This window comes from Cnephaeus nilssonii (assembly GCF_951640355.1).
Source record: "Cnephaeus nilssonii genome assembly, chromosome: 3".
NCBI lineage: Eukaryota > Metazoa > Chordata > Mammalia > Chiroptera > Vespertilionidae > Cnephaeus > Cnephaeus nilssonii.
In genome coordinates, this window is record NC_137074.1 from 104,230,389 (window position 1) to 104,258,158 (window position 27,770).

The 27,770-nt window shown below is 45.0% G+C and overlaps 1 protein-coding gene across 1 annotated transcript; it reads right to left on the minus strand.

Annotated features, from left to right (window-relative positions):
- On the minus strand, positions 1-27,349 carry LOC307095062 (transmembrane 4 L6 family member 4). The gene is made up of 5 exons (XM_079764227.1): positions 26,985-27,349; positions 26,149-26,238; positions 13,466-13,602; positions 3,575-3,749; positions 1-563 (listed from the first exon to the last, which is right to left on the minus strand). The coding sequence occupies exons 1-5, from the start codon at positions 27,156-27,158 to the stop codon at positions 546-548; spliced, it is 594 nt and encodes a 197-aa protein (XP_079620353.1). The 5' UTR covers positions 27,159-27,349; the 3' UTR covers positions 1-545.
- Positions 27,350-27,770: the final 421 nt, after the last annotated feature.

A 27,770-nucleotide genomic window follows, 5' to 3' on the forward strand; every position in this document is an offset into this window, starting at 1 on the left:
TTCCAGAAACACTCACTATCTTTATTTTATTACCACTGAATTAGGATTTTAATTTAACATTCAGAAGGAAACCCTTACTCAAAGGAGTAGTTACAATTAATTCAAACACGTTAGCCAAAAGACACCAATTAAAATTATTTTTGACAGGTCAGTCAGTCATTCTTTTTTTCCATAAATCTTGACAACAAAAATTGGTCTTAGTTGCTCATTTTAAAGTGATTTTATCTTTTCAATGATGTTAAACTTCCAAAAAGAACTATAAACACCCATATACACAAAGAAGCAGTTTGGTAGTACATGTGACATCTATTTTTCATTCCTGAAGAAAAATTGGTGAAAAATTAGCTTTTTACCTGCTCTTCAATTCTAACAGGAAGCTTATTTGAAAGATTTATAAATCTAACTTATGTGGGCATTCTGGTTTTTTATTCAAAGTTAACATAAAGCTCCAAGTTGAGTTATGATGGAAACTGACAACCCCAAAGAGAGATTACGTTGAATGTCTTCCCACATGCCATCGAGTTACAAAAAGTCATCACAGAGGTTTAAACTGGTCCATCTCCCTAGAAGGTAGAAAAAGTTAAATTAATATGACATCATTTTTTTGCCTTACTTCTCCCCTTTCCCTCCATTCTCTGTCACCTCTCTTCTCTGATTACTCCTGTCCCTCATTGGTTACTTATTGGACATTTTATATTCTATTCTGACTTTGTTTCAGAGCTTTATTTAATCTCTTGACTGTGTTTAGGTTATAGGAGTTGAAGCTTCATTTTATTTTGCATCATTTATTATTAAAAATAAATTCTATAAGAAGCACAGAGAGCTCAAGTGATGCCTCTAAAGCCATAGCTAAGCAGAGGAGCCAGGATTTGAACCCAGGGATGCTGAATTCAGAGATTGTGTTCCTTTTCTGGACGCTATGCTGCCTCACTGATTTTGATGCTGTTAGTAAATAACAATCAGTACAGTGTACCGAGCCTTCTAACTGTTCAAATGAATGTATATTAATCACCCCATATTAGACGCTCAGTCAACAACTTGGGAAGTTAGTTTAACAATCACGTTTTACAAAGAAACAGGTGAGGGCAACTGACTTGGCCAAGACTGCTGAGCTGGCACTCATCCCAGGCCATGGCTTGGATTTTAAAGCACATTTTTATCTCTTTCCTCTTTGGAGGACTGTGCCAGACTCAGGAATCTCTCATAAATATTTTCTGACTGGATGAATGAATCTGCTCTGCTCACTTTCTATAGAAGTTCAGTAAAGGTGGTTGGGGTAACTATGACTCTGAGAAGTTAGGCAGCTTGTGTGGGTAATTCAACTATTAAATAACTGCTGAGAGTCCATGTTTTTCTGTTTTTCTGCCTTTCCTCAGTGACCTACTGGGGGAGGAATGCTGACCTGCTCTCTGAGAGGCAAGCTAGCACCAAGAGAGAAATCCTCACCAGACTGAATTTAACGTGCACTGAAATATTTAGTAGTGAAGTTCCATGATGTCTGCAAAATACTTTCCAATGGTTAAAAAAGAGAGAGTGAGCCCAAAATGAACAACTTGTATATCCAGGTGAAAAAGATCAGGTGTATATTGCAGTATTCTCCTGAAATTTATATAGATTTGAAGTTTTCCAAATAAAAAGATGAAGAAGGAAGGAAGGAGGGAAGGAAGGAAAGGAGGAAAGGTGGGAGGGAATTTCAACAGGGTTCAATTCACCATCTACTGCCTTTTGCCTATCAATGATTTATTCATTAAAAATTTGAAAACATGGTATCTGAGTAAATGACACTCACTGAAAAGAGTCAATGTACTGACATTTACGGCTATGTTGTTATATTTATAGATAATACTCAGATTTAGTAAACTATCTTGTATTCAAAGAGCAGTTGTATTTTCAATAAGTCTTGCAATAAAAATTTTCTACCTAAGTATAAAGTGTGAAAGCAGAAAAATAAATAATATTGGTGTTTGAAATGAAATGGCTGATTCAGAAAGCAAGAATTCATTTAGGAGGAATCACAAGATTCAAGTGCTCAATATTCTCACTGCTATCATGAAAATAATTTTGATGAATAACTAACTGGTATTTTTCTCTCCAATTGTGTGTATTGACAAAAAGTTAAATACAACACAATAGAATTGAAAATTTATAGAAAAAAAATCAATAACCAGTAAAATTTACTTATAATACATACATTTTACAGTAGATTTCTGGAACTTTTTGTTTACTCTTTTATATTTCAAAATATATAATTGCTATATATTGAATAATATAAAGTAGGAAGAAGGACAAAAATGAAAGCCTTTTTATCCACAAACAACTATTATTTAACACTTTAGTTGGATTTCCTTTAGGTCTTTTTTATGTAACGTACTTGTTTTTTCTTATTTACAAATTTTATATCATGTATACATCTATTTTGCATTTTGCTCTTTTGAAATAACACTATCTCATAAACATTAGTAATACATTTTGATAAAATCCTTTTAAGGTATGGGAAATAAAACAATAAAAAAGGAACTCTGGGAGGATATATGAGAAATTAGGTAACATTCCCTAGGTGGAGAACTGGGGGAATTGGGTGACCAGAAGACAAGGGCAGAATGCAGCCTTCCCAACGGAATACCTCTCTATGTAGCTGCATGTGACACACACACACACACACACACACACACACACACACACACACACAAAACTTTTGACTTATAGACATATAATGCTTGCTAAATATTTAAAGAAAATTATTTGAAATTAGGGAATTATTTTTACGATATTATGTTAAGTAGATAGACGTTTATTTACTTTATTTACACAATTTCCAAGTAGGGGACCAAGTTGTTTATTCCCTCCCCACCTCCCCCACCCTTACTCCCCCTACACAAATCTGAGTATTTAAATAACTTTATCTGATCTGCTTTAGTCATTAGTTGAAATAAATGCACTGTCTTACTTCCCACAGGTTTATTTTTATATCCTTGCTGATAACTAACAATCAATTTTGAGACTAAACCATTTGTGCTTTTCCTTTCCCCCCACTTTAGGAATATTTCTCTCTTTTATATCAGATATCTCATCAAAATATAGTTGTTTGTTTTTAACTGGCATGTTCTGTTCTTTTACAGAGAAAATAAAATATCTTGAAGTGTGTTCTGCATACTACTTGGCAACTTTAACCCTCTCTGTAGCTCTAGTTAGAAAATGGGGAGAACATTTCAGGCCAGACTATGATGCGCTACGGTGACACATGCCTACTTCCTGGGGACTTTCACATGACATCATTGCACATTTCTCTATGCATACCCAGTCCTTTGCCTCCAGGACTATGGTCAACTGAGTGTGAAGCTAAAAATTTGCATCCACTTGAGCCTGGAAATGTTAACATGCACAGAGAACAGAGTTTCTGGGTTCCAGCAACACAATGTCACTGTTCCCTGGGTTGACAGAGGGGGCTGCCAGACAGTCCAGCCTGGCTGTGGCTTTCTGTAGCTGCAACCCACTCCACCGTGTCATTCCACTAGTGCTGGAGGCCAGCCTTGGCTTCCCATCCTGAGGAGTAAGGACAAAGACCTCAACTTACCCCACAGCAGTCTCCACACAGGGTCCCCAGGAGGCCGTTAACCACCTGGATGGTGCAAAGAAGCATCTGGAACACTGCTATGATGAGCAGGATGGAGAAGAGGGTCAGATTCCAGGACACCACGTTTTCGGGCTCCTGGCACTTGCTCCATAAGGCTTCATCATTGAGGTAATCCCTGTCAGGGGCATGGGAAAGAAAGGAAACAGCTGTAAAATGTAGGTAATACCTAGACTAGAAAGTCACACTAGTAATTTTTCTTTTGAAATACTTTCATCCAAAAACATAAGTGCCATAAGAAAAATATCCCATAATACCAATACTTTTTAACAACAATACCTAACATTTCTATAGACTATACTGGAGACCCGGTGCATGAAATTCGTGCAGGTGTGTGTGTGTGTGTGTGTGTGTGTGTGTGTATGTGTGTCCCTCAGCCCAGCCTGCACTCTCTCCAATCTGGGACCCCTTGAGGGATGTCCGACTGCCCGTTTAGGCCAGATCCCTCTCACAATCCAGGACTGCTTGCCTGCCTGCCTCATTGCCCCTAACCACTTCTGCCTGCCAGCCTGATCACCCCCTAGCCACTCCTCTGCCAGCCTGATTGACTCCTAACTAACTGCCCTCCCCTGCAGACCTGGTCCCCCCCAACTGCCCTCCCCTGCAGGCCTGGTCCCCCCACAACTGCCATCCCATGCAGGACTGATCCCCTCCAACTGCCCTTCCCTGCAGGTCTGGTCCCCCCCCCCCCACTGCCCTCCCCTGCAGGCCTGGTCCCCCCCAACTGGCCTCCCCTGAAGGCCTGGTTCCCTCCCCCCTTGCCAACTGCCCTCCCTTTCAGGCCTGGTCCCTCCCCTTCTGGCCTGATCGCCCACAACTGCCCTCCCCTGCTGGCCATCTTGTGGCAGCCATCTTGTGTCCACATGGGGGCAGCCATCTTTGACCACATGGGGGCTGCCATCTTGTGTGTTGGAGTGACAGTCAATTTGCATATCACTCTTTTATTAGATAGGATACTAAGTGTTAGACCTTATTCCAAACATTTTAAACTATTATTTTATTTCTTTTTCAAATATTTAAAAATATTTTTTTTATTGATTTCAGAGATGAAAGGAAAGGGAGAGAGAGAAGAAAACATCAATGATGAGAGAAAATCATTGATTGGTTGCCTCCTGCACATCCCACACTGGGGATCGAGCCCACAACACAGGCGTGTACCCTGACCGGGAAACGAACCGTGACCTCCTGGTTTATAGGTCAATGATCAACAACTCAGCTACCCATAACTATTTTATTTCTTATAGAAGCCTTAGGCTTCTTTTATTCTATTTCACAAATAAAGACATTGAGGCACAGAGAGGTTAAGTGAGTTCCCATAGGTCACAGAGCTAAGTGACAGAGTGACCTTTGTGAGCTGACGGAGAGGATGGGTAAATTCAGTATCGATCGGGGAGCCAGGAAAATGAAGACACTCCAGGAACAGAATCTCACCACCTGGGCTTGGTCCTACCTACTGTGATTTGGGACCACTTGGACATTTGACACAATTCAGCCACAATTCTGCCACGTCTAAGTGGCCGTCTGAAGCCATGTAAAGTATAATCATGTCACATAGTTAAAGGGGAGAGCTTGACTTTTTTAAAGGCCTAATTCTAACCAAATTGTGAATTTGACTCAAGTATATTTTTGTCAACATGTGGGAATTACACTTGCAAAAAGATTTAATTAACTAAAAGCACTAAGTAATCTGCTGCATTAATATGTATTTTATAAAAACTTTGAAATAGGAGAACTGCAATACATTTACAAACTCTGTGTGTAGGGAGTCCACTGCGCAACAACGGGAGTCATGCCGTGAAGGAGGAAAGTGAAGCACGCTGTCTTCAACGCCAAACACAGGAAAATGGTCAGATCTTTGGGTCATTATCCTTCCTCTCACATTCTGAGAGCCACAGATTGGTCTGCCCCTCTTCCTTTATGCCTCCCCTATCCTCCCAAGGTCTCAATGGGAAACCATCTGCATGTGGCTACTAAGTCAACACCCACCTTATTGGTTTTAGACCTTTTTGACATGATGAATTTTTTAGTAATCAGTACACACTTATTTAATACACTAGTGGCCCGGTGCATGAAATTCGTATGTGGGGGGGGGCATCCCTCAGCCCGACCTGCACCCTCTCCAATCTGGGATCCCTCTTGCAATCCAGGATCCCTGTTTCCTAACTGCTCACCTACCTGCCTGCCTGATCACCCCTAACCACTCTACCTGCTGGCTTGCTTGCCCCCAACTGCCCCCCCCCCCGCCAGCCTGCTCGCTCCCAACTGCCCCCCCACCAGCCTGCTTGCCCCTAACTGCCCTCCCCTCCTGGCCTGATTTCCCCTCTGCCTCAGCCCTGCCACCATGGCTTTGTCTGGAAGGATGTCCGGAAGGTCTCCCGGACTAATTAGCATATTACCCTTTTATTAGTATAGATTCTGTGTAAATATTTGAAAAATGTTTGCAATGACAGAAGATATCTTGGCATTTAACAGTTAAAAGAACAAAAGAAAGGGCATTTCCTCTTGCTTTAAAGATAAAACATTGTTCATAGCATCGATGAACCTTTCCATAAAAGCACATGTTCTAGCTGCTCACTAGCTGTGCGACTTATCTGTAAAATGGGAACAACATTATCTATGAAATAATAGAATTATTGTGATTAAATGTGTTAATACTAGTAGAGTGCTTAGGACAGTGTCTGGCATATAGTACGTCTCAATAAATGCTAGTATTATTATTTCACTCAATCTGAGCTGTCTGGTCTAAAAGAAAGTCTGGTATTTTGGATTTCGATGGACTTGGGTTTGAATACAAGCATTCCTCTCACTAGCGTGTATTCCTCATACAAGTTGCTTATCCCTTTCCCAGTGGCAGTACCAGTTTCTTCCTCTATAAAAGAGGCTAAAACCAACCTCTCAGTTGTGAGAAGTCACTGGGATCCTACACTGTACGTATTGTTGTGTAAGACCTCTTTTCAGTACTTACTATTTTTTAAACACTCGTCTTTCTGTTCTGTATTTCTCCATGTAGTCCTATCCCTCTTTACAGTTTTTAAACCTGGTGATGATAGGGAGTTACAGGGAGACACTATTTTTCAGGCACATTTGGTAAAGAGAAGACCCTGAGATAAAGTGATTGGCAGTCCTGAGTTCTTCCCTCTTCTGAAGGTGTGTGCAGTGGGCACACTCACGTCCTGCTTGTGAAGCGATGGTCCCATACCCAGCTCTCATGCACTCACTTTAGAGAGTGGAAAAGTCCTTTTTTAAAAGTTTTTCTACAGGTAACTATGCCTTTAGCACCTCCTGGTGGTGAGATCAGCTCAGCGGGGAACTTGGAAGCAAGGATTGAGTTTGGTGCCTGGAGCAGTCCTTTCAGTCCCACTCACAAACCACCACACGTGCCAGTCCAGGCCCTTCTTCCATCCCCCAAACTCCCAGGTTCTGAGACTCTCAGAGATGCCCAACTCTCCAACTTCATATTCCTTGGACCTGGGGGCTGGTCATGTTTCCACACTCTATGAAGCAAGGGGAGCTGAGGCAGTGGACACCCAGTTTACTGAGCTGGAGTTTGACAGCATCCTGCTCTTGGGAAGGGCATTCCCACGGAGCAGCAGTAAACCATCAACATCAAAATGGAGCCGCATGGAGTTCATGCAGCTCACTTCTTGCAGCTGAAGGAAGGGCAGGGGAACCCCACTGCCTCACTGGCCACTCTGCCTGGTTTTGGCCCCCTTCTGTGCTTCCCAGCATTCTGTGTCATCGTCTGGGCATCTGTCTGTCTTCTCTTCGGATTGTACACTCACAAGGACCGAGACCATGTCCCCTGTGTCTGTCCCCAGTTCCAGCACAGGGAGTTTCCGTAAGTAACAGCAGCTTGCACCTACTGTACCCTGCCTGTGTTCGGGCCCAGGGCCAGCTGCTTTACATCACCTTCCCAGCCTAACAGGACGTGCTGCTCTCCTTGAACAAGACCTGCCATAGAGTCGCCTTCAGGAAATAGTCACCGAATGAATGAACATATACCCACCGCGGATTAAAAAGTTGAGGCTAGAAATGGAAGTGCCTGGATTTGATCTGAGGTCTGTCTGACTTCAAAGCCAATGCTCTTAACCATTACACAAATCCCTCTATTTAAGAAAGTATATCTCCTGGGGCTATTTGAAATATGATGGATAAAATACATACATATGTCTCTAATGGTATGTTAATCAAGATTTATTCATCCTACCTAATAATAGAGTAATAAGCAAATTGACCGTACCTTCGCTATGCCCAAGCCACGCCCACCAGCCAATCAGGGCGAGTATGCAAATAAACCCAACCAAGATGGCTACAGCCACAGAGAGCAATGTTTCCCTGGTAACAAAGGCAGCCAAGCTTTCTGTGAGCCGTTGCAGGCCTAAGCCTCCACTCAAGGCTACAAAGTTTCAATTATAGAAGGTAAACAAATTCAAACAGAATGGCGGCAGCCACTGAGCTGAAGAAACCAGGCCAGGATTGCCCGTGGCAATGGAAAAAGCAAAGCTTTCCCCACACCCTGGCTGGGCCCAGGCCTCCACTTAAGGCTACAAAGTTTTAATTATCGAAGGTGAATTAACCCAAACAGAAATGGCTGCTGGCCGTGGAGCATGCAGGAGGCTTGGCTCCACTCCAGGCTACAAGGTTTCAATTGTAGAAGGTAAATAAATTCCAGATACCAGGACCTCACTTGGGTCACCAGGGGGCGTGGCTGTCCTGCAAACCACCACAGGCCCCTTGCTCAGGCCGCCCCACGCCCCAAGGGAACCCCCACCCTGATTAGGGACACCCTTCAGGGCAAACCAGCTGGCCCCCACTCCAGCACCAGGCCTCTATCCTATCTAATAAAAGAGTAATATGCAGATTGACCATCACCCCAACACACAATATGGCTTCCCTCATGTGGTCAAAGATACTGCCCCCATGTGGACACAAGATGGCCACCACAAGATGACCAGCAGGGGAGGGCAGTTGGGAGGCACCCGGCCTGCAAGGGAGGGCAATTGGAGGTGATCAACCCTGCAGGGGAGGGCATTTAGGGGTGACTGGGCCGGCAGAGGAGGGAAGTTGGGGCAAACAGGCTGGCAGGGGAGCAGTTAGGCATCAATCAGGCTGGCAGTGGAGTGGTTAGGGGGTGATCAGGCTGGCAGGCAGAAGCGGTTAGGGGCAATCAGGAAGGCAGGCAGGCGAGCAGTTGGGAGCCAGCAGTCCTGGATTGTGAGAGGGATGTCCGACTGCCTGTTCCCACTGGGATCGGGCCTAAATGGGCAGTCGGACTTCCCTAGAGGGGTCCCAGATTGGAGAGGGTACAGGCTGGGCTGAGGGACATCCCCCCCCTCCGTGCACGAATTTCGTGCACTGGGCCTCTAGTATCATGATAAATCTTGATATCTTCATGTGAGTGCCTGTATCTTCATGTGAGTGCCTGTATCTTCATGTGAGTGCCTGAGAAGATTGAGTTAAATCACAGAATCAATAAAGGCATAGTTACCTGTAGCAAAACTTTTAAAAAAGGAATTTTTCACTCTCTAAAGTGAGTTCATGAGAACTGGGTACAGGACCATTGCTTCACAAGCAGGGTGTGAGTGTGCCAGCGGATGTGTTTGGCCCTTAATGTACTGAGACCAATGTACTGCCTGGGAGTGTGACTTTGAGTCTGTTGTGTTTCCCTTTTTCCCTCTTTGTTTTAAAAAATATATTTTATTGATTTTTTACAGAGAGGAAGGGAGAGGGATAGAGAGTCAGAAACACCAATGAGAGAGACACCGATTCAGCTGCCTCCTACACACCTCCTACTGGGGATGTGCCCACAACCAAGGTACATGCCCTTGACTGGAACCGAACCTGGGGCCTTTCAGTCCGCAGGCCAATGCTCTATCCACTGAGCCAAACTGGTTAGGGCCCTTTTTCCCCTCTTTGTTTTAGACATATATTTCCTCTAAATCATTTTAAGTTTTATCAAGGATAGTATCATTCACATAACACAATAATAGAAAAATCTGTTTAGTGCTGCGCTGATGCTGTTGTTAGAAACAACCAGAAAAGGGTCCTTGGAAGAAGACAATCTGTCGTTCTCAGCCACACCCCCATGTGGGAGAGAGGGAGCCATCAGGGGAAGAGCCTCAGGAGATGGCTCAGCCTTCTGAAGTCTGAATGCTATGCTCAGGCAAGACAACTGAATGGCCAAGGGCCCCAGCAGTCCTCTGTGAGATGAGGGGGCTTTTCACATAAATTTGGGAATACCTGCATGTGGTATGAGGATGTTAGAGGCCACATATTCCTGTTTAGCTATAGAGAAGGGTGGGGATATTTTATGTGAAACTTGTGAACACACTCGACCTCAGGTCACAACAGCACCAGTACCGCCACCTCCCCTGCCTGAAGCCTGCTCTGGGTTCTTAACTTTTCACTGTAAATTAATAAAGGGGTTTGAGTTAATAAACCAGTGCCCAATAGGTTTTCTAGTAATGAACCCATCCTCCACGTGCAGGAGGACTAACAACCACCTTTCCTGACCCTCCCGGTGCGTCAGTCACTGTGCTGGGCGGAGGGGCTGCAGTGGAGAACAGGGAAGAAGTGGTCCCAGCCCTCGTGGAGGTTCGAGTCCACGCAGCACTGTCCGGTAGGCTGGCTGTGACGGTGGAACCGCCTTGTGTCTGTCATATTCAATACAGTCACTACCAGCCATGTGTGGCCACTGAGTGCTTGAAAGATGACTAATGTGACTGAGGAGTTTTTAACTCTATTTCATTTACATGAATTTAAATTTAAATAGCTACATGTGGCTACTGGCTACCATATTGGACAGTGCAGTGTGGAGGCAGAGAATCCTATCTATTAAAAGAGTAATATGCAAATTGAAAATCACTCCAACACACAAGATGGCGTCCCCCATGTGGATACAAGATGGCCGCCAAAGATGGCTGGCAGGGGAGGGCAGTTATGGGTGATCAGGCCAGCAGGTGAGGGCAGTTGGGAGGGACTAGGCCTTCAAGGAAAGGCAGTTGGAGGGGGGAACCAGGCCTTCAGGGGAGGGCAGTTGGGGGGGATCAGGCCTGCAGGGGAGGGCAGTTGGGGGCAACCAGGCCTGCAGGGGAGGGCAGTTGGGTGATCAGGTGGCAGGGAAGGGCAGTTGGGGGCGACCAGGCCAGCAGGGGAGGGCAGTTGGGGTGACCAGGCCTGCAGGGAAGGCATTAGGGGGGACCAGGTCTGTAGGGGAGGGCAGTTGGGGGGGACCAGGCTTGCAGGGGAGGGCAGTTAGAGGCATCCAGGCCTGCAGGGGAGGGCAGTTTGGGGCAACCAGGCCTGTAGGGGAGGGCAGTTGAGGGGGACCAGGCTTGCAGGGGAGGCATTGGGGGGGATCAGGCCTGCAGGGGAGGGCAGTTGAGGGGATCAGGCTGGCAGGGGAGGGCAGTTGGGGGGGACCAGGCCAGCAGGGGAGGGCAGTTGGGGGGGACCAGGCCTGCAGGGGAGGGCAGTTGGGGGCGACCAGGATGGCAAGGGAGGGAAGTTAGGGGCAACCTGGTCTGCAGGGGAGGGTAGTTGGGGTGAGCAGGCCTGCAGGGGAGGGCAGTTAGGGGCAATTGGTCTGGCAGTGGAGCTGGTAGGCGTCAATCAGGCTGGCAGGGGAGTCGCTAAGGGGTGATCAGGCTGTAAGGCAGAAGCGGTTAGGGGCAATCAGGCAGGCAGGCAGGTGAGTGGTTGGGAGCCAGCAGTCCTGGATTATGAGAGGGATGTCCGACTGCCCGTTTTAGCCCTGATCCCACCAGGATCAGGGCTTAAATGGGCAGTCGAATATCCCTCGAGGGGTCCCAGATTGGAGAGGGTGCAGGCTGGGCTGAGGGACCACCCCCCATGCACGAATTTTGTGCACCGGGCCTCTAGTCTATATATTAAAAAGCCTAAGTGACTGAACGATCAAATGACTGGTTGACCAGTCACTATGACTGACGTGCACTGACCACCAGGGGGGCAGTCACTCAATGCAGGAGCTGCCCCCTGATGGTCAGTGCACTCCCACAGCAGAAGTGCGGCTCAGCTGACTGATGGGCGCCAGATGCTGGGCTCACGGCTGGCAAGCACAGTTGCAGCAGCGCGAAACTCTCCCGCCTCCGCAGCAGCGCTACCAAGCGGCAGTGGTGGCAGGTGCAGTGGGGCTGGCATGAGCGGGAGTGGTGTGGCACCGGGCCTGAGCTTGGGCTCCTCCCCGGCCACCTGCCACTTCACTGCTGGGCCTGGGAATGCCATAGAGAGCAGAGAGCAGTGCAAGCATCTAGCAAATTGTTGGGGAAGGAAAATAAAATTCAATAGCTAAGAGTTCTGGCCTGAACTCTCAACCTTTTTATTGGTGAACATGCATTGTTTTATAATATTTCAAGAGGTTTAAGTGAAAACAGGATATCTTTATTCTTAACATTAAAAACAAATATAAAGAACGCACAGCAACATTTCTAACAATGGAAGTTTGCACAGTTAGGTAGCAGGGGTAAGTTGAGAACTGCCGCTTCACTTCCCCAGAGGGATCCCGGATTAAGAGAGGGCACATTCCAGGCTGAGGGACCCCACTGGTGCATGAATCCATGCACCAGGCCTCTAGTGTGTAGTATAAGGAGACTAAGCTTGGAAGTCAGAAGATGTGAATTTGAGCTGTGCCTCTGCCCCCAGATGGTGGTCTGACTTAGAACGAGTCAAATTTCTTAAGCCTGTCTTGACAGGAAGTAAATTACCTTTTAGGGTTGTTATGGGTATTAAATTATAAATTTGTTAAAAAACACACAAAAAAAAGAATGTTGTGGGGTTTTTTGTTACTCCTCACTTGAGGATATTTTTTTCCCCATTTATTTTTTTACAGAGAGTGGAAGGAAGGGAGAAGGGGGAGAGAGAGAAACATTGGTGTGAGAGAGACACATCAATTGGCTGTCTCCCGCATAAATCCCAACGGGGGTGGGGGATGGAACCCGCAACCCAAGTATGTGACTTTAACTTGGAATTGAACCCAAGACCCTTCCAATGCTCTAACTTCTTTCCAGGGCAAGAAGAAAGGTGTTTTTTGTTTTTTTTCTTATTGTCAATCCTCACCAGAGGATATTTTTTTCCATTGATTTTTAGAGAGAGTGGAAGGGATGGGGAGAGACACACAGAAACATCAATGTGAGAGAGATACATCAATTGGTTGGCTCCCACATGTGCTCCGGGATTGAGCTTGCAACGGAGATATGTACATGCCCTTGACTGGAATCAAACCCGAGACCATTCAGTCTGCAGACCAACGCTCTAACTGCTGAGCAAAACTGGCTACCACAAAAAGGAAGCATTTTACAAAGCACAATGAAAATATGAAATGCTATTTTAAAGATTTCTCTTAACATTAACTCTCATGAAGAATCTACAATGTTTCCAATGTCAGTAGCTGTAAATTTGCACCTTAAAAATCTGTTTAGTTATAGACCATTTGGGATATTAGTGAAAGCCTGTGAGCCTGTTAATGTGTAATTGTTCTTGTTTTCCACTGTTATATTTGCAATGGAAGCCAGTCCTCTCTGTTTATTAATATTATTAGCTGTCTCATGTATCTGCTAATAAACTTTGAATGTCAGCGGAGACACCACAAATCTTCCCTCAGGCCAGCTGAGGTGCCCTCTTTCATTATTTCTCCTGGTCTCTGTCAAAGCAGCAGTTAGAGCTGAGATCTTGGCAGCTTCACCCCAGTACACACTCCAGCTCTGCCTCACAGAGCAGCATGCCTGAGACTTGTAAATTAAGATGACAGGACATGGATGTACAGTGTCTCCCCTTTGGCCATTTATCTCACTGTGCCCCTTGCAGGGTGTATCTTACCCGTTGTGGAAGGGATAGCCCCATGTGCTATTTTCCATGAGACATTTAGGACCCTTGTTGATGGAGATAGCTGAGATGACAAATGAGTATCCAGCACCCAAGAATCCAATCACAGCAAATATTGTGGAGGAGAACATCTGAAAGATAAGAAGACAGCCAGGTTCTTAAGTTGGTCCAGAGGTTGCTCTCAACACACCTAAGCAGCCTGTTGTTGAGCATAGTAGTTACAGGAGCATTACAGGTAAAAGCCAGTCTTCCAGGAGATGGGGCCTCTCAGGTCTCCTAGAATGATTTAGGTGTCTCATGTCCCCTTCTTTGCCTCATGCCCATATATTTTTCACCTATTCACCAATGATTGAAGTGATAATTATGATTTGACTTGAGGCCTGGTGCACGAAATTCATGCACCGATAGGGTCCCTAGGCCTGGCTGGCAATTAGGGCCGATTGGTGGATGACCAGCAGGGCGATTGGGGGGCTCCCACTGGAAGCCGCCTTGGCAGGCCAGCTAGCACCCCCCCCCCCCCACGCTCTCGCCAGCCAGCCCCACCCCCTGCCACCACAGCCGGTCACCTCCCTCTCTGGGGTGACCAGTGGGGACAACTGGCAGGGCAATCGGAGGGCCCCCACTGGCACCCATCTTGGCTGGCCTGGGACCTGCAGGCTGGGGAAAGCTCCTGCGGCATCTGCCCCCTGGTGGTCAGTGCACTTCATAGCAACCAGTCGTTCCACTGCTGTCCCAATCATCCCTCAGGAGCAGGGGTAGGTGGAGAAGCCTTCAGGGGCGATTGGGGCTGGCAGCTGCTGCTCACACCCACTGACGGTGCAGAGCGATCAGGACTGGTGCCGGACACCAGCAGTGGGTGCGAGCAGCAGCTCCGGCACCGGCTGCAGGTGTGAGCAGAGCTGTTGCCGACAGCAGGTGCGAGTGGGGCCATCGCTGGCATACGAGAGGCAGCTGCTGGCCCCGATTGCCCCTCAGGAGCAAGGGGAAGTGGAGAAGCCCTGAGAGGTGATCAGGGCCAGTGCTGGGCACCAGCAGCAGGTGAGAACAGGGCTGGTGCCAGCAGCAGGTGTGAGCACTCGGTGGGACTGAAGTGTGCGGGAGCAAAGAATTTTCAGTAACCACCAGAGGCTCGCCCCGATGACAGTGACCGGTGCCCTGCCTTGGTCTGGCGCCACTGCTCACCTGCACCACCATCCTGCCATGGCCAAGGCCTGCCATGTTCCGCACTCTGCCGCCTGTTGCCAATGCCCAGCATGTTCTGTGTGTGCCCCCTGGTGGTCAGCACACGTCATAACGACTGATTGTTCAGTTGTTCTGCCATTTGGTCTATTTGCATATTAGCCTTTTATTATATAGGACTCTCAGAGGCCCAGTGCATAAAATTCGTGCATGGGGGGGGGGTTCCCTCAGCCCAGCCTGCACCCTCTCCAATCCGGGACCCCTTGGGGGATGTCCAACATCCCTCTCACAATCCTGGACTGCTGGCTCCTAATCGCTCACCTGCCTGCCTGACTGCCTGCCTGTTTGCCCCTAACTGCCCCCCCCTGCTGTCCCCAACTGCCCCCCCTTGCCAGCCTAGTCGCCCTTCAATGCCCCCCTAGCCAGCTTAATTTCTCCCAACTGCCCCCCATGCCGGCCTGGTTGCCCCTAACTGTCCCCCCCGCTGCTGGCCTGGTCACCTCTTACTGCCCCCCTGCCAACCTGGTTGCCCCTAACTCCCCCCCACCCACTGGCCTGGCCACCACTTTCTGCCCCTCTGCTGGCCTGGTTGTCCCTTACAGTCCCCCCGCTGGCCTGATCACCCCACGTGGCCTGCTTGTTCAGTTGTTTGGTCATCCCTCACTAACCTCCTGCCAGCCTGGTCGTAGGCAGCCATCTTGTGAGGGTGTGATGTCAATTTGCATATTACCTCTTTATTATATAGGATACTCTTGAACCAAGGTTTTCAATCTTAAGTATAGAATCTCCTTTACAGGGCTAATATGGAAGACCAGTCTATTATAGAATCAAAGAATATTACAATTTAAAATGATCTTAAAAGTTTTCTCGTTTAATAATTTCAGAGAGACTAAGTCACTCTGTGGTCTTATGCACCAGGAAGGTTTCTGCTTATGAGAGAGAGAGTAGAAGTCTAAAAATTCTCATTGGTCACAGTTACATTCCTTGAGGTTAGAAAGATTGAGTCCAATCTCTCTTCCATTTGGTAGCAGACTTTAAAATATTTGGACATTTTATATCTTAAATAAGCATATTTTATATTTTACATCACTTTCCTCCTTCTGCCCTCTGAAAGTTTTCTTTGGGTGAAACAAACCCAACAATTCTAGTTAACTTACCTGTTTTATATGACAAAGATTACTTTGTAAAAAGTTGATTGCACTAACAGCTTTATTTTTTTAAATGTAAATCAAAAAATTATACAGTATGAAAGGCATAAAAAAAAGTCCTAGAGCTCAGTCAGGCAAACTGTCTCTTTCAGATGGAAAATATTAGGCCCAAAGATACAATGTCCATTCTAAACAGCAAAAAGAGAGTAGCATGGAAATATCAATAATTTTGGAAACAGAGGTGGAAAATGATCACTTCTATTACTTTGGTGACATGAAGGGACAGTGCCAAGTATAAGAGTTTTTTCCCCTTAAAAATAATTTTTATTTACAGTTGATGTACACTATTATAATAGTTTCCGGTATACAACATAGCGATTAGACCTTTATATAGCTTATTAAGTGATCACCCCAATAAATCTTGTACCCATCTAACACCATACTTAGTTATTACAATATTTTCTTTAACTCAACATATCTAAACTTTTATAATTTCAAAATATAATGAATATAAAAATTACAAATAGTATATTTTACATTCTTCTTTTTGCACTAATTCTTTGAAATCTGTAGTATATTTCATACTTATAGTACATCTCAATTTAGATTAGCCACATTTCCTATGCTCAATAGCCACATGTGGATATGGCCATTGTATTGGGCAACATAGTTTAGCAGGTGTCCTCAAACTACGGCCCGCGGGTGTTTGAGGGTGTTTTTGCCGTTTTGTTTTTTTTACTTCAAAATAAGATATGTGCAGTGTGCATAGGAATTTGTTCATAGTTTTTTTAAAACTATAGTCCGGCCCTCCAATGGTCAGAGGGACAGTGAATTGGCCCCCTGTTAATAAAGTTTGAGGACCCCTGGTTTAGAACATTTGAAAGTAGATTTTTTTTGTAGTAAAAGTTAAATAAATGCATGGATATGATCTGCACTGATTTTATGACGTGGATGAAAAGGGGGCACTGTAACAAAGCTAACTGAAAGTAACCTCACAGGGTGATTTCATCATAAATTTCTAACTGGGCAGGTGATAGTGGGTAGTCCTGCACCCCTGGCCTATAAGAGGTTTATCTTCCCCTTAACCAAGCCCCACCCATCTTCATGTGCATCTAGGTTAACACACCTTGGAAATACCTCTTTTCAGACCCTTGTAGGTGGAACCATCCTCAAGGGAGCATCTAATCTTGTTAACTAGCCTGAAACCTAATCATGGAGATTTCTTTGCCTTGCTTTCTTCTACCTTCATGCAATCTTCCTTATGTTCCCTTCTTAATTCCAAATGCATAAGAGAACCTGCAAAATGATCATTATTTGGAGCTCTTGAGATCTTGCTTCCTGGCTTAAAAGAAGTCTTATAAATATTCTGTTCAGGTATGGATGTTCTCACAACAACAGTGATTATGATTGCTCTCAGGAGGGAATTGAATGTAATAGAGGAGAGGAACAGTGACTCTCAATTGAATCAGTAATGATTTATTTCTTTATAAAAGTATCTAAAGAAAATAAGGCATTGAGTTATAACTTCATTAAACTACAGGTGGCATGTTCTGGTTTTATATTCTAGTTTAAATTTCTTACCTTAAAATGAATAAAACAACCACCCCTAACTGACTTTTCATAATGTTTCCAGAGGAAACACATGAAGCAAGGTACACTTTATATTATTTTGCAGTAAGTAATTCTAAGTTTAGAAGTCTTTAAAAATTGCCAAATTCATTACTCAGAGATAGAGCCAGTCTTAAAACCAGTTTGGAATAACTAATTTTTCATGGGTTTCAATATACAATTTTTTTATGTTAAAAGAAAAATTATTAAGATCAAGTTGTAGGAGAGAACCAAGATGGTGCCTTAGGTAAATGCTGGTACTTGTAGCCTCCCATAAGCACATCAAAATTACAACTAGAACACAGAACAACCATCATTCCAAATTACCTGAAATCTGGCTGAATGGAAATCCTACAACTACAGAAGTAAAGAAAAAGCACATTGAGACTGGTAGGAGGGGCGGAGGGGGAAATGGGCTGGTTCAACACCCATGTGTGGTATTTTTTTAATTAGGAGGGATGTCTAGGATGTGGAGGTATCCCATGAGAAGCAATGAGTCCCAGCTCCACACCAAACCCTCAACCCAGGTTTCCAAAGCTGGGAAGAGAAGTCCCCATAACTTCAGGCTGTAAAAACCAGCAGGGATTATGGCTGAGTGACACAGAGGTTGCTGGAAACCCAGGCAGTTCCTCTTAAAGGGCCAGTGCATGAACTTACATGGCCCCAACTCCCTCTGAGCTCCAGTGCTGGGGCAGTGGCTTGGGGGCGGTGGGGGGGAGGAGACAGAAACATATGGGGAGGAACTGAACTGTCTGACATCAAAGCAAGAACTTGGGGGCGGCTTTCTCCCAGACAGGGGTGCTCTCAGGGATCATTGTTCCTGTGCTGAGTCCTCCTCATAGTCGAGCTGACTGGCAGGCACCATATCTGAGTCCACATCAACCTGGCTCATACTGTTTGCTCTGCCCTGGTGATTCACTGAGACCCTGCCCTGCCCAATTTGCAGCCCTACCTAAGCTGTTTGCAGCTATTTTTCCATATGAATAGCCTGTCCTGGTTCAGGCTTCTGACCTTTATAAAAATCTCTCAAACAAGTAGCAGCTGGCATCAGTGTGCCCCATACCTCTCAATAAGAGACCCCAGGCCTGATATTAGCAGCAGCCTGCCTTGCTTCACAGCTTGGCCTCTCCTGGGAACTTCCAAGTCCACCACAAGTAGCAGCCATCTGCAGGTCACTCTGAAGCTCCTGAAAGGTGACTCCAAACAGGGCACAGGCAGTGGCTGACTTTTCCTTTCCAGAGGGGCCCTAGAGCCAGTGTGTCTGATGGACAGCTTCAGACCATGCCAGATTACAATTCAACACATCCACGAGCAACACAGTCAAGGGACAGACTCAGTGAGCACCAAAGCCCCAATGAAGCCAGTCCTCCTCCATAGGGGTGTCTCCTGCATTGTAGCTCTTCCACTGTAGTCACAGCTGGTCCATCACTGGGGGTCAATCTCTCTCAGTGATGCCAAAAGGAATCAAGGCTCAACTACAATAAAACAGTGCACAAGGTCACACCTAGAATGCCCAGCTCAGGTGACTGGGGAGGCTGAGCCACTGGGCCCTACACATAAGGTCACACTATCAATTCCAGGAGACGTAGTAGCTCTACTTAATACATAGAAACAAACAGGAGCAGTCAAAATGCAGAGACAAAGGAAAAGAACAGAATGAGAGAACAGAAGCAATCTCTAGAAAAAGAACTAAATTAAATGGAAACAAGCAAACTACTAAATACAGAGTTCAAAAAAATGTTTATAAGGATGCTTAAGGTACTTAGTGAGAATTTCAAGGAAATTAGTGAGAACATCAAAGTTATGAAAAAAGACCAATTAGAAATGAAGGATATGCTAATTGAAATGAAGAATAATTTACAGGGAAGCAACAGTAGAGTAGAGAATGCTGAGAATCCAATCAGCAATTTGAAATATGAGGAATCAGAAAACACCCAATCAGAAGAGCAAAAGGGAAAAATGATGCAAAAATATGGAGCTAATGTAAGGAAACTCTGGGACAATTTCAAGTGAACCAACATTCACATCATGGGAGTGCCAGGAGGAGAAGAGAGAGAGCAAGATATTGAAAATCCATTTGAAGAAATAATGACAGAAACTTCTCCTACTGGATGAAATATACAGACTTACAAGTCCAGGAAGCACAGAGAGTACCAAACAAGAGGGACCCAAAGAGGCCCACACCAAGACACATCATAATTAAAATGCCATAGGTTAAAGACAAAGATGGAATCTTAAAAGCAGCAAGAGAAAAACAGTTAGTTACCCACAAGGGAGCACCCATATGACTGTCAGCTGATTTCTCAATAGAAACTTTACAGGTCAGAAGGGAATAGCAAGAAATATTCAAAGTGATGAATAGCAAGGACCTAAAACCAAGATTACTCTATCCAGCAAAGCTATCATTCACAGACAAGAAAAAGCTAAAGGAGTTCATCACCACCAAAAGAGGATTACATGAAATGCTGAAGGGAGGAAGAAGAAGAAGAAGAAGAAGAAGAAGAAGAAGAAGAAGAAGAAGAAGAAGAAGAAGAAGAAGAAGAAAGATGATAAAGATGATGAAGATGAAGACAGGCTTAAAAATACTAGTATGAACAATAAAATGGCAATAAATACATATCAACAATTGAATCTAAAAATCAAAATAAATGAACAAGGAATCTAATGAAAAAAAAAAAAAAAGAACTGATGAATAAAATAGAACCAGAGGCATGGAAACACGGAACAGACTGATGAATCTCAGAAGAAAGGGGACTGGAGGGGGGAAGAGATTAACCAAAGAACTTATATGCATATATGCATTACCTATGGACACAGACAATAGGATGGTGAGGGTTTGGAGTGGGGCAGAAACTGGATGGAAGGGGACATTGCGGGGAAAGAGAGGGACATCTGAATACTCTTAACAATAAAGACTTAAAAAAAATCAAGGTGAACATGTTAGGAACAGACACTTGAATTATCTTTTAAAGTAAACAGGCAGCAAGCTTGGAATATCTCTGGAAGAAGACACAATAATCGACAGCAGTGGTAATCTATGGGGGCTGGGGAGTGGAGGGGAAGCCAGAGTTTGGAGCCGGGAATGGAAGGCCTCCTTTGTAGTGTTTGTACTATGGAAATGATTTTACTCATCTAAATGAATAAATACTAAAGAGGGCCACTACACTGTAGTGGTAATGGGCATGAATGACTTGCAGACTCGTCAGGATGTGAATCCTGGTTACTCCCTTATGACCTTGACAAGTTAACCTTTCTGAGGCCTCCATTTCCATTCTGTAAAATAGGTTCAATAATAAGTACCTGCCTGAGGGAGACCATAATATGTAAGATCGTCTAATCAATAGTGAATGGGATATCAAAGGTACATACTCTAGAAGATCAGATAATCCCAAGTGGGCTACTGGGTAATGCCCAGTACTTTTAATGATAGGATTCCCAGAAATTTCTTTTGCCTATTTCCAAATTTCGGATAATTTCCGATGTCATTAGCAAGCATTTGATAAATGTCATTATTATATTGTAATATTTCTATTAACATATCCTCACACACTCTTGTTTTCCACAAATACAGAGAGCATAACTCTGGGCAAAAAAATAAAAGTAAACCAGCTCACTCTCTTATGGTTGTTCAACACACCTATCCTGTCCACATTGATAAAAATGTGTTTATGCATCTGCTGTAAACTTGAAATGGAAATAAAGATGCCTTCTAATTCACCACTTGTCAGCTCTAAGACCTCCATCTCTGTTGGGCTCTGGAGGCAGACCACTCAGGATCAGACCCCAGCTCTGTCCCCCATTTGTGGTGGGTCCTTGGTCAGGTGTGTACTTATGTCTGCTGAACCAGAGGGAAGAGGCTCTGGTGGCTGGGAAAGGAGGAAAAGTGCGTGGTCTTGGGAAGATGGTGTTTAGAAACTTGGGTAGTGACAACATGTTGGAGAAGCATGGAGATTCCTCCTTAGCAATTATTCTGAGATATATAGAGATTACATGAAAGTTTTTTTCCCCTGAAAACATTAATGTCCTGTATTTTCTGCCTTGGCCATGCCAGGGAAGGGAGAGGACAGCGGGGTGGGATGTTGCAGTGAGAAAGTTAATGCCATGTGCCTCAGATTCCTTATTTATGAAATAAGATATTTAATGCCTAACTAAAAATATTTTGTGAGAATTGAGCATGAAAGTTTGGAAATCACCTGAAATCCCTCCTGAGTGTCCATTTATCCAACAAGCATTTATCAAGGGCATTTGTGTCCTCAATACCCCAGGCACTTGGTGCTACTCTCCCCTTCCCTGCACACTAACGCTTACATCATCTTCCTCTAAACTGTACAATGTCCCTATGAAAGGTAGCAAGTGCCATGATCCATTTTACAGCATTAAAAACATTTAGTGGAGAAAGAGGGTTCCATACTGTATTTTTTCTTTCAAGATTATTATTGGAAAAGAACTGTCTTCTTAAATCCCCCTCAAACTAGCTGAAATGCTCACGCCAGGCATGCTCACTCAGGAGGTGTCCCTAGGGGGCACTGGTGAGCCAGGCATGGAAAGAAGTGCTGACTAATGAATATGCTCCTCTATGTCCTGACCAAAATCTTCCTCTCCAAACACAGGCCTCTCAGCCATCCGGCCCTGCCCATGGCTGGGGGGTGGGCCTTTATTTACCTAAGAAGGATGCTGAATGTGTGCTTGCCCCTAATATATCTCCTTCATCAATCATCTTCATTCCCATTATTAAAGATGCTCCTTTCAAGGCCAAGAGCTTCAATAGACTCTTATTAAAGCATACACTTAACATGAATGAGTTGATTGAATTAATTAGCTATCTCATTGGATCCTGAGAGATCAATTTATTTAAAGGATTAGAGGGCAAGAGAGCCTCGGTATGGGAGGAAAAGGTTGAGACCTGAAAACACCAGGTCAGGTTTTAAAGCCCACCTTGAAAGTCACCCTCCTCTCTGTCCTCAGCTCTCATTAGTCCAGTCTATGTGAAAGGGTGACTCCTGGAGCTTACCTCCATTTTCCAGTTTCACCTGGAAACTATCACTTAGGTGATCTCATGATTTTTTCCAGTTCCTCAGTCTCCACATCCTGCATCTACTGCCAACTCTTAGTCCTGGTTTTACTCCCCGAGGAAAGGAAAGAATGATGCCGCTTACTTCTGGGGAAGACTCCAGAAAGACATAGCAAAGGAGAAGAGAGAGGGGCGAGGAAAGGACAGAGAGCAAGGCTGTGGGGAGAGCGTCAGGACTTAGGCCTTAGCCCCGGGCGAGTCTGTTTATGCCCCACGGGCTGTTTTACCCGGTAGGATTCATAAAACAATGTTCCACAGGAGCGCAGCATTCCTTAAACACCTAGAGGGGATGTTGTAAGCCTTGGCGAAAATAAAATCTCTCAGCATTAGAGCAGCAATCAAATCATGCTACAGCTTCTTTCTCTTTGCCTTACATGTGTTTGTATAGAATGGTTACTGCTTTGTCCAGATTCTCAGAACAAAAGGCAACCTGGCTCCAGAGCAAGGCATGATGCAATAGCTCCTAGGAGTGGGGTGGGGCTGCTAACGAAGGGCTCAGCCTTGCCCAGTGTAGGCCACCGTGCCAACATGCAGGCCCTGCAGTACCATACTTTTTGAAAAAGAAGTAAGGTGTCTACATACTTAAGTGAACTCTATTTTGAAAAGTTGGCAGTCAATTACAAACAAACAAACAAAGACAAATGCTTCTGGCCACGTGGAGGGTGGTGGTCCCTGGTCCAGGGCAGCTGTGGCTGGGTTTACAGACTGGCTTGGCTGTTCCTTTGGTGGGCATTGGCTTTTGGACAGCTGGACAGTCATTTGAAGGTGTCATCCTCAACTCACACCAAGGGCGGATCCCAACCCGGTATGTGGACGAGGAAGTTTAGGGAGCTCAGATGGACAACTAGAATTGGGCAGAGCAAATGTTTCAGATCATATTGACTCAATTGGACTTGTAAAAGCATGATTTCTCAGCATTCCTCTTGGACTGCACTTAAATCTAATTAAAAACAAATTTTGTACAATACTTGAATGTTATTTCACTTTTCGCTGTGGTTGCATATAAACCAAAAATAAATAAATACATAAATAAATAAAGCATGTTTTACTGGGCTAATCTTCACCTCTAGTCAACACCAGAGAATGAACTGGTGCACTCTAAGCAGTGAGGGTTTTGTTTTTTGTGTTTTTTTTTTGCCACCAATTTCCTTAATAGCTGCTCTCTCTCTCTCTCTCTCTCTCTCTCTCTCTCTCTCTCTCTCTCTCTCTCTTCATATTCTCATCTTCCATATATTTCTTCAAAGTCTCCCAAGTAGAACAGGATTACATTTCAAGTAAAAATGAGTCATATATTTAATCCTATCTTAATTACTTAAAATACCATAATATATGTAAAATATAATCCTATATAATAAAAGCCTAGTATGCAAATTGACCTAACAGCAGAAAAACCAGTCGCTATGACACACACTGACCACCAGGGGGCAAATGCTCAACATAGGAGCTGCCCCTAGCCTGCAGGCCCCAGGCCAGCCAAGGCGGGTGCCAGCGGGGGATGGGGGTGCAACCACCCCACTGGTCACCCCACAGATCGGCCCTGATCGCAGGCCAGGCCTAGGGACCCTACCATGCATGAATTTCATGCACCAGGCCTCTAGGATAATTATAACAAATAATTTGTTGTTATTTTACATTTTTTGTAAATGATGATTTTATTTTTTAAATTTTTTATTTAATTTATTGGGGTGACATTGGTTAATCAACTTATATAGGTTTCAGGTTTATCTATAATAATAAAAGTGTAATATGCTAATTATACCAGACATCCTTCCTTCTGGACAAAGCCGCAGTGGGTGGGGGCCACAGCAGAGGTGGCAGAGGCCCCTGGCCCCACTGGCGGTGGCTGGGGGCCGGAGACAAGGCCCTTGCATAAATTTCGTGCATCGGGCCTCTAGTAATCCTATATAATAAAAGGCTAATATGCAAATTGACTGAACTGTGGAACAACTGGTTTCTATGATGTGCACTGACCACCAGGGGGCAGATGCTTAATGCAGGAGCTGCTCCCTGGTGGTCAGTGCGCTCCCATAGGGGAAGCGCCCCTCAGCCAGAAACTGGGCTCACGGCTGGCAAGTGTGTGGTAGGAGCCTCTTCCGCCTCTGCTGCAGCGCTAAAGATTTCCGTCAGTCGGACACCCCCCCAAGGCTCGCGGACTTCTTAGGGACCCGCCCTGCCCCCCCCACCCCGGAGTGCACAAATTTTGTGCACCGGGCCTCTAGTTCTATAATACTTCATCTGAGTATTTTCCTGCATGCTCACCACCCCAAATCAAGTCTCCTATAATTTATTATTTAAAGGTAATTTTAATAATTGATGCTTACTTGGGACTCTAATGGTGTTAAAAAGGTGAGAACGTTTTCTTTGAATGATCTTTCATCTCCCATGAAAATCTGTATGCTATGTGCTGTGCACCAGCCTCAGCCCTTCATATGTGCTCAGTAAGTATTGTTTGATTCAATAAATGAGCAAATGTGGTGAGAAACAATGATGACATGATTTTATTTTAGAACAGATAGCTTTCCCTTGAAGAAGTTAAGGTATAGTTCATCACTGGGCTCTCAAGTCTCTGAGGTGGACAACTGAACCTCAGGAGATGGGAGCAGGAGCTGGCCTTACTCCTCACCCCGCCTTCATCCCAGTTCTACCTTCATCTTTGCCACATCAATGTATTGATCTCCTAATACTTTTCTTTAAGTCAACCCTCTCTTTCATTCATTCATATCATCATCTGCATGAAAAGCTAGAATCTTTAGCAAACAGAGCACAATATCATTCTTTGTTAATTTGCTGGCAATCCTGGAGCTGGGGGCTTGTTCTTTTCTTAGAAAAGGAGGTCATGAGGGGTTAGGAATAGTAAGAACTTTGTTCCACCAAAATAAGATTTTCTTTTTCATGATAGACTCAAAGGATTGAAGGAAAATTGAAAAGGGGGTAACCTTCCATGCTATTGAAAAATATTGCACATCTGAATACCCGCAAAGCGTGTCCTAAATTGGGAAATTCTGATCTAGTCCAACTTCCTCATATTACAGGTAAGCAAAGGGAGGCAGAGAGCAGGACAGTGACTTGTCCAGCTGTGAAAATGGGACCCGACCTTACATCCCATAATTCTTCCCACCCTGAGAGGAACAGGGAGGCCTAATCTCTCTGCCTGTCTGTGAAAATATGGATGGCTGCATAAGGAAGAAGTCCTGAGGCAAAATGCAGGGAGAAGTGGAAAGAGCTGGGCACTGAGATAGTGAACTGGCAGTGGTGTGCATGGGGAATTTAGGGGGCTAAAGGGGAGAGGAGGTTACCATTTGTTATCTTTCCAACCCCTCTTTACAGATGGACCAGAGACGGAAATGATTTGTCTAGGGTCTCAGGGCCTCTCATGGCTGGAGGAGAGGGCCACTCCCCATCTCTGCCTTCCCAGCCTGGTTCTTTATATGGCTCCACTGCAGCCCTCCAGCTCTGACATCTCTGCTTGTTTGTGAAATTGGAGGTGGCATCTTAAATGTATCGTTATAGTTACTTTCCATCCACAGGAAGAATTACATCTTTATCCCTGCACCAGCTGTCCCCAGAGTCCTGCTTGGGGCTGGTTACTCCTCTGCACCCCTTGAGATGTCCAGCAGGAGGGGACAGTGTACCTGGGAATAATTATGGTGTCTGCCCCCCTGGTAACTCACCGCAAATCTCTTCCCACAACTCTCGTTGCCACAGCACCCACAGCAGTCATTGTTCTTTAAGCCCAGGAACACCAGCACAGGGAAGATCATCTGTCAGCAAGAGAAGCACCTCAGAATGGGTCTGGGTGTGAAAGCAAGGCCCCCACCTGCCTGGCTGTGTGAGGAGCCACAGCCATGAAGTGGGACTTGGTGGCTGAAGGTTATGGCAGGAATGACAGAGCGTGGCTGGTGGGGTGGACCAGTGTTATGGAGTATTTTGATGTCATTTGACTTAACTGCAGTTTCAGTGGACCAAGATTGCAAACTCTGACACTCCCAGTCTCCATTTAGATGGTGGGTTAGGAAAAGAAAACAAACAGGTGTCCTGGATTGTCATGATAAGGATCTCTCTCTAAAGCAGAAGCTCCCAGTCTCTACTGGAAACAGGAACAAGGAAGCCTTCATGCACGAGTGGAAGAAGAATCCTCTGACACCTATTTCTCTTGGTGGTTCAGTCAATCAATTTGCTATAAAGTGTATTTCCATCTCCCCCTCCTCCTCCCCATAGCACCCTCTCTTGTTTGAATTGAGAAATTCTGTGACCTTCAGTTTGGTTCGTGGAGCTTAATTGGCCCCTGAGAACCGCAGACCAAGTTTAAATGACCTAGTGATTAGGGCCTACAAGGACCAGCAAACAGGTCCTTGTAGGCCCTAATGGAGAAGGAACAATAAGGCACTGACTTTTCATCAAGCAATGCTTAGGCTTTTGTTAGCAAGTAAGCATCTTCCTGGTTAATAAGTGCCCAATTTTGGAAGAATGGGGTGAAAATCTCCTTCAGGGGGATTTTAATACTCACCAAGAACCCACTTCCTAATATTCCTCCGAAAAACCAGACCTCTTCAGAAAGGTGTTCATTGTTGTCTATCACTTTTCCTCCAGGGAAAAACAAAAGGATGTTAGCCAGGATGCCAAACACAATGAGGGGAATGAGGGTGCCCCCCAGGCACTTGGCACACCCCCAGGTGCACATGTTGGGGAAGGATGGCACAGGACTGGGATAAACTTCCCTCACTGCCTCTTTCACGGGGTCTCTTCAAAGTTATGAGCAGAGGGTCCTAGTCAATGTCCCAGTTCAATCCGTATGTTGGAGCTGAGAAGCCAGTCAGTCTGGGAACTGTGTTCTGGAGTTGCTTCCGCTTCTCAAATGGAGCAGAACCTCGATGCCGATGGCTATTTATACCTTCTCCCTGACCCGGAGTCCTGGGTGGTTTTTTTTTTTGTGTGTGTGTGTGTGCTCCCATAAATGAGATTAGGTTTAGAGCAATCATTTAGTCATGGAAACCAATAACCTCTGTTAATAATCCACAGTGCAGACAAGACACTCACATTGTTGCAATAGAGCACAGGGCAGGAACAAACAGCCTTTGGAACTACCCACCTTTCCTCTGACAGTGCCTCTGCCCAAATAAAGAAATATTCTCCCAGCTCTTCTATAAATCATTGGAAAATTGAATCACCTCCTAGCTAACCTCATGTCCCTGAAGTAGTCAGTAATGGACAGTGTGTGAAAGGCTGAATGTAAGGTTATCCAGAAGAGCTTCTCTTTTCTTCAATACCAAAGTGAGAATTTGATGGTCCAGTC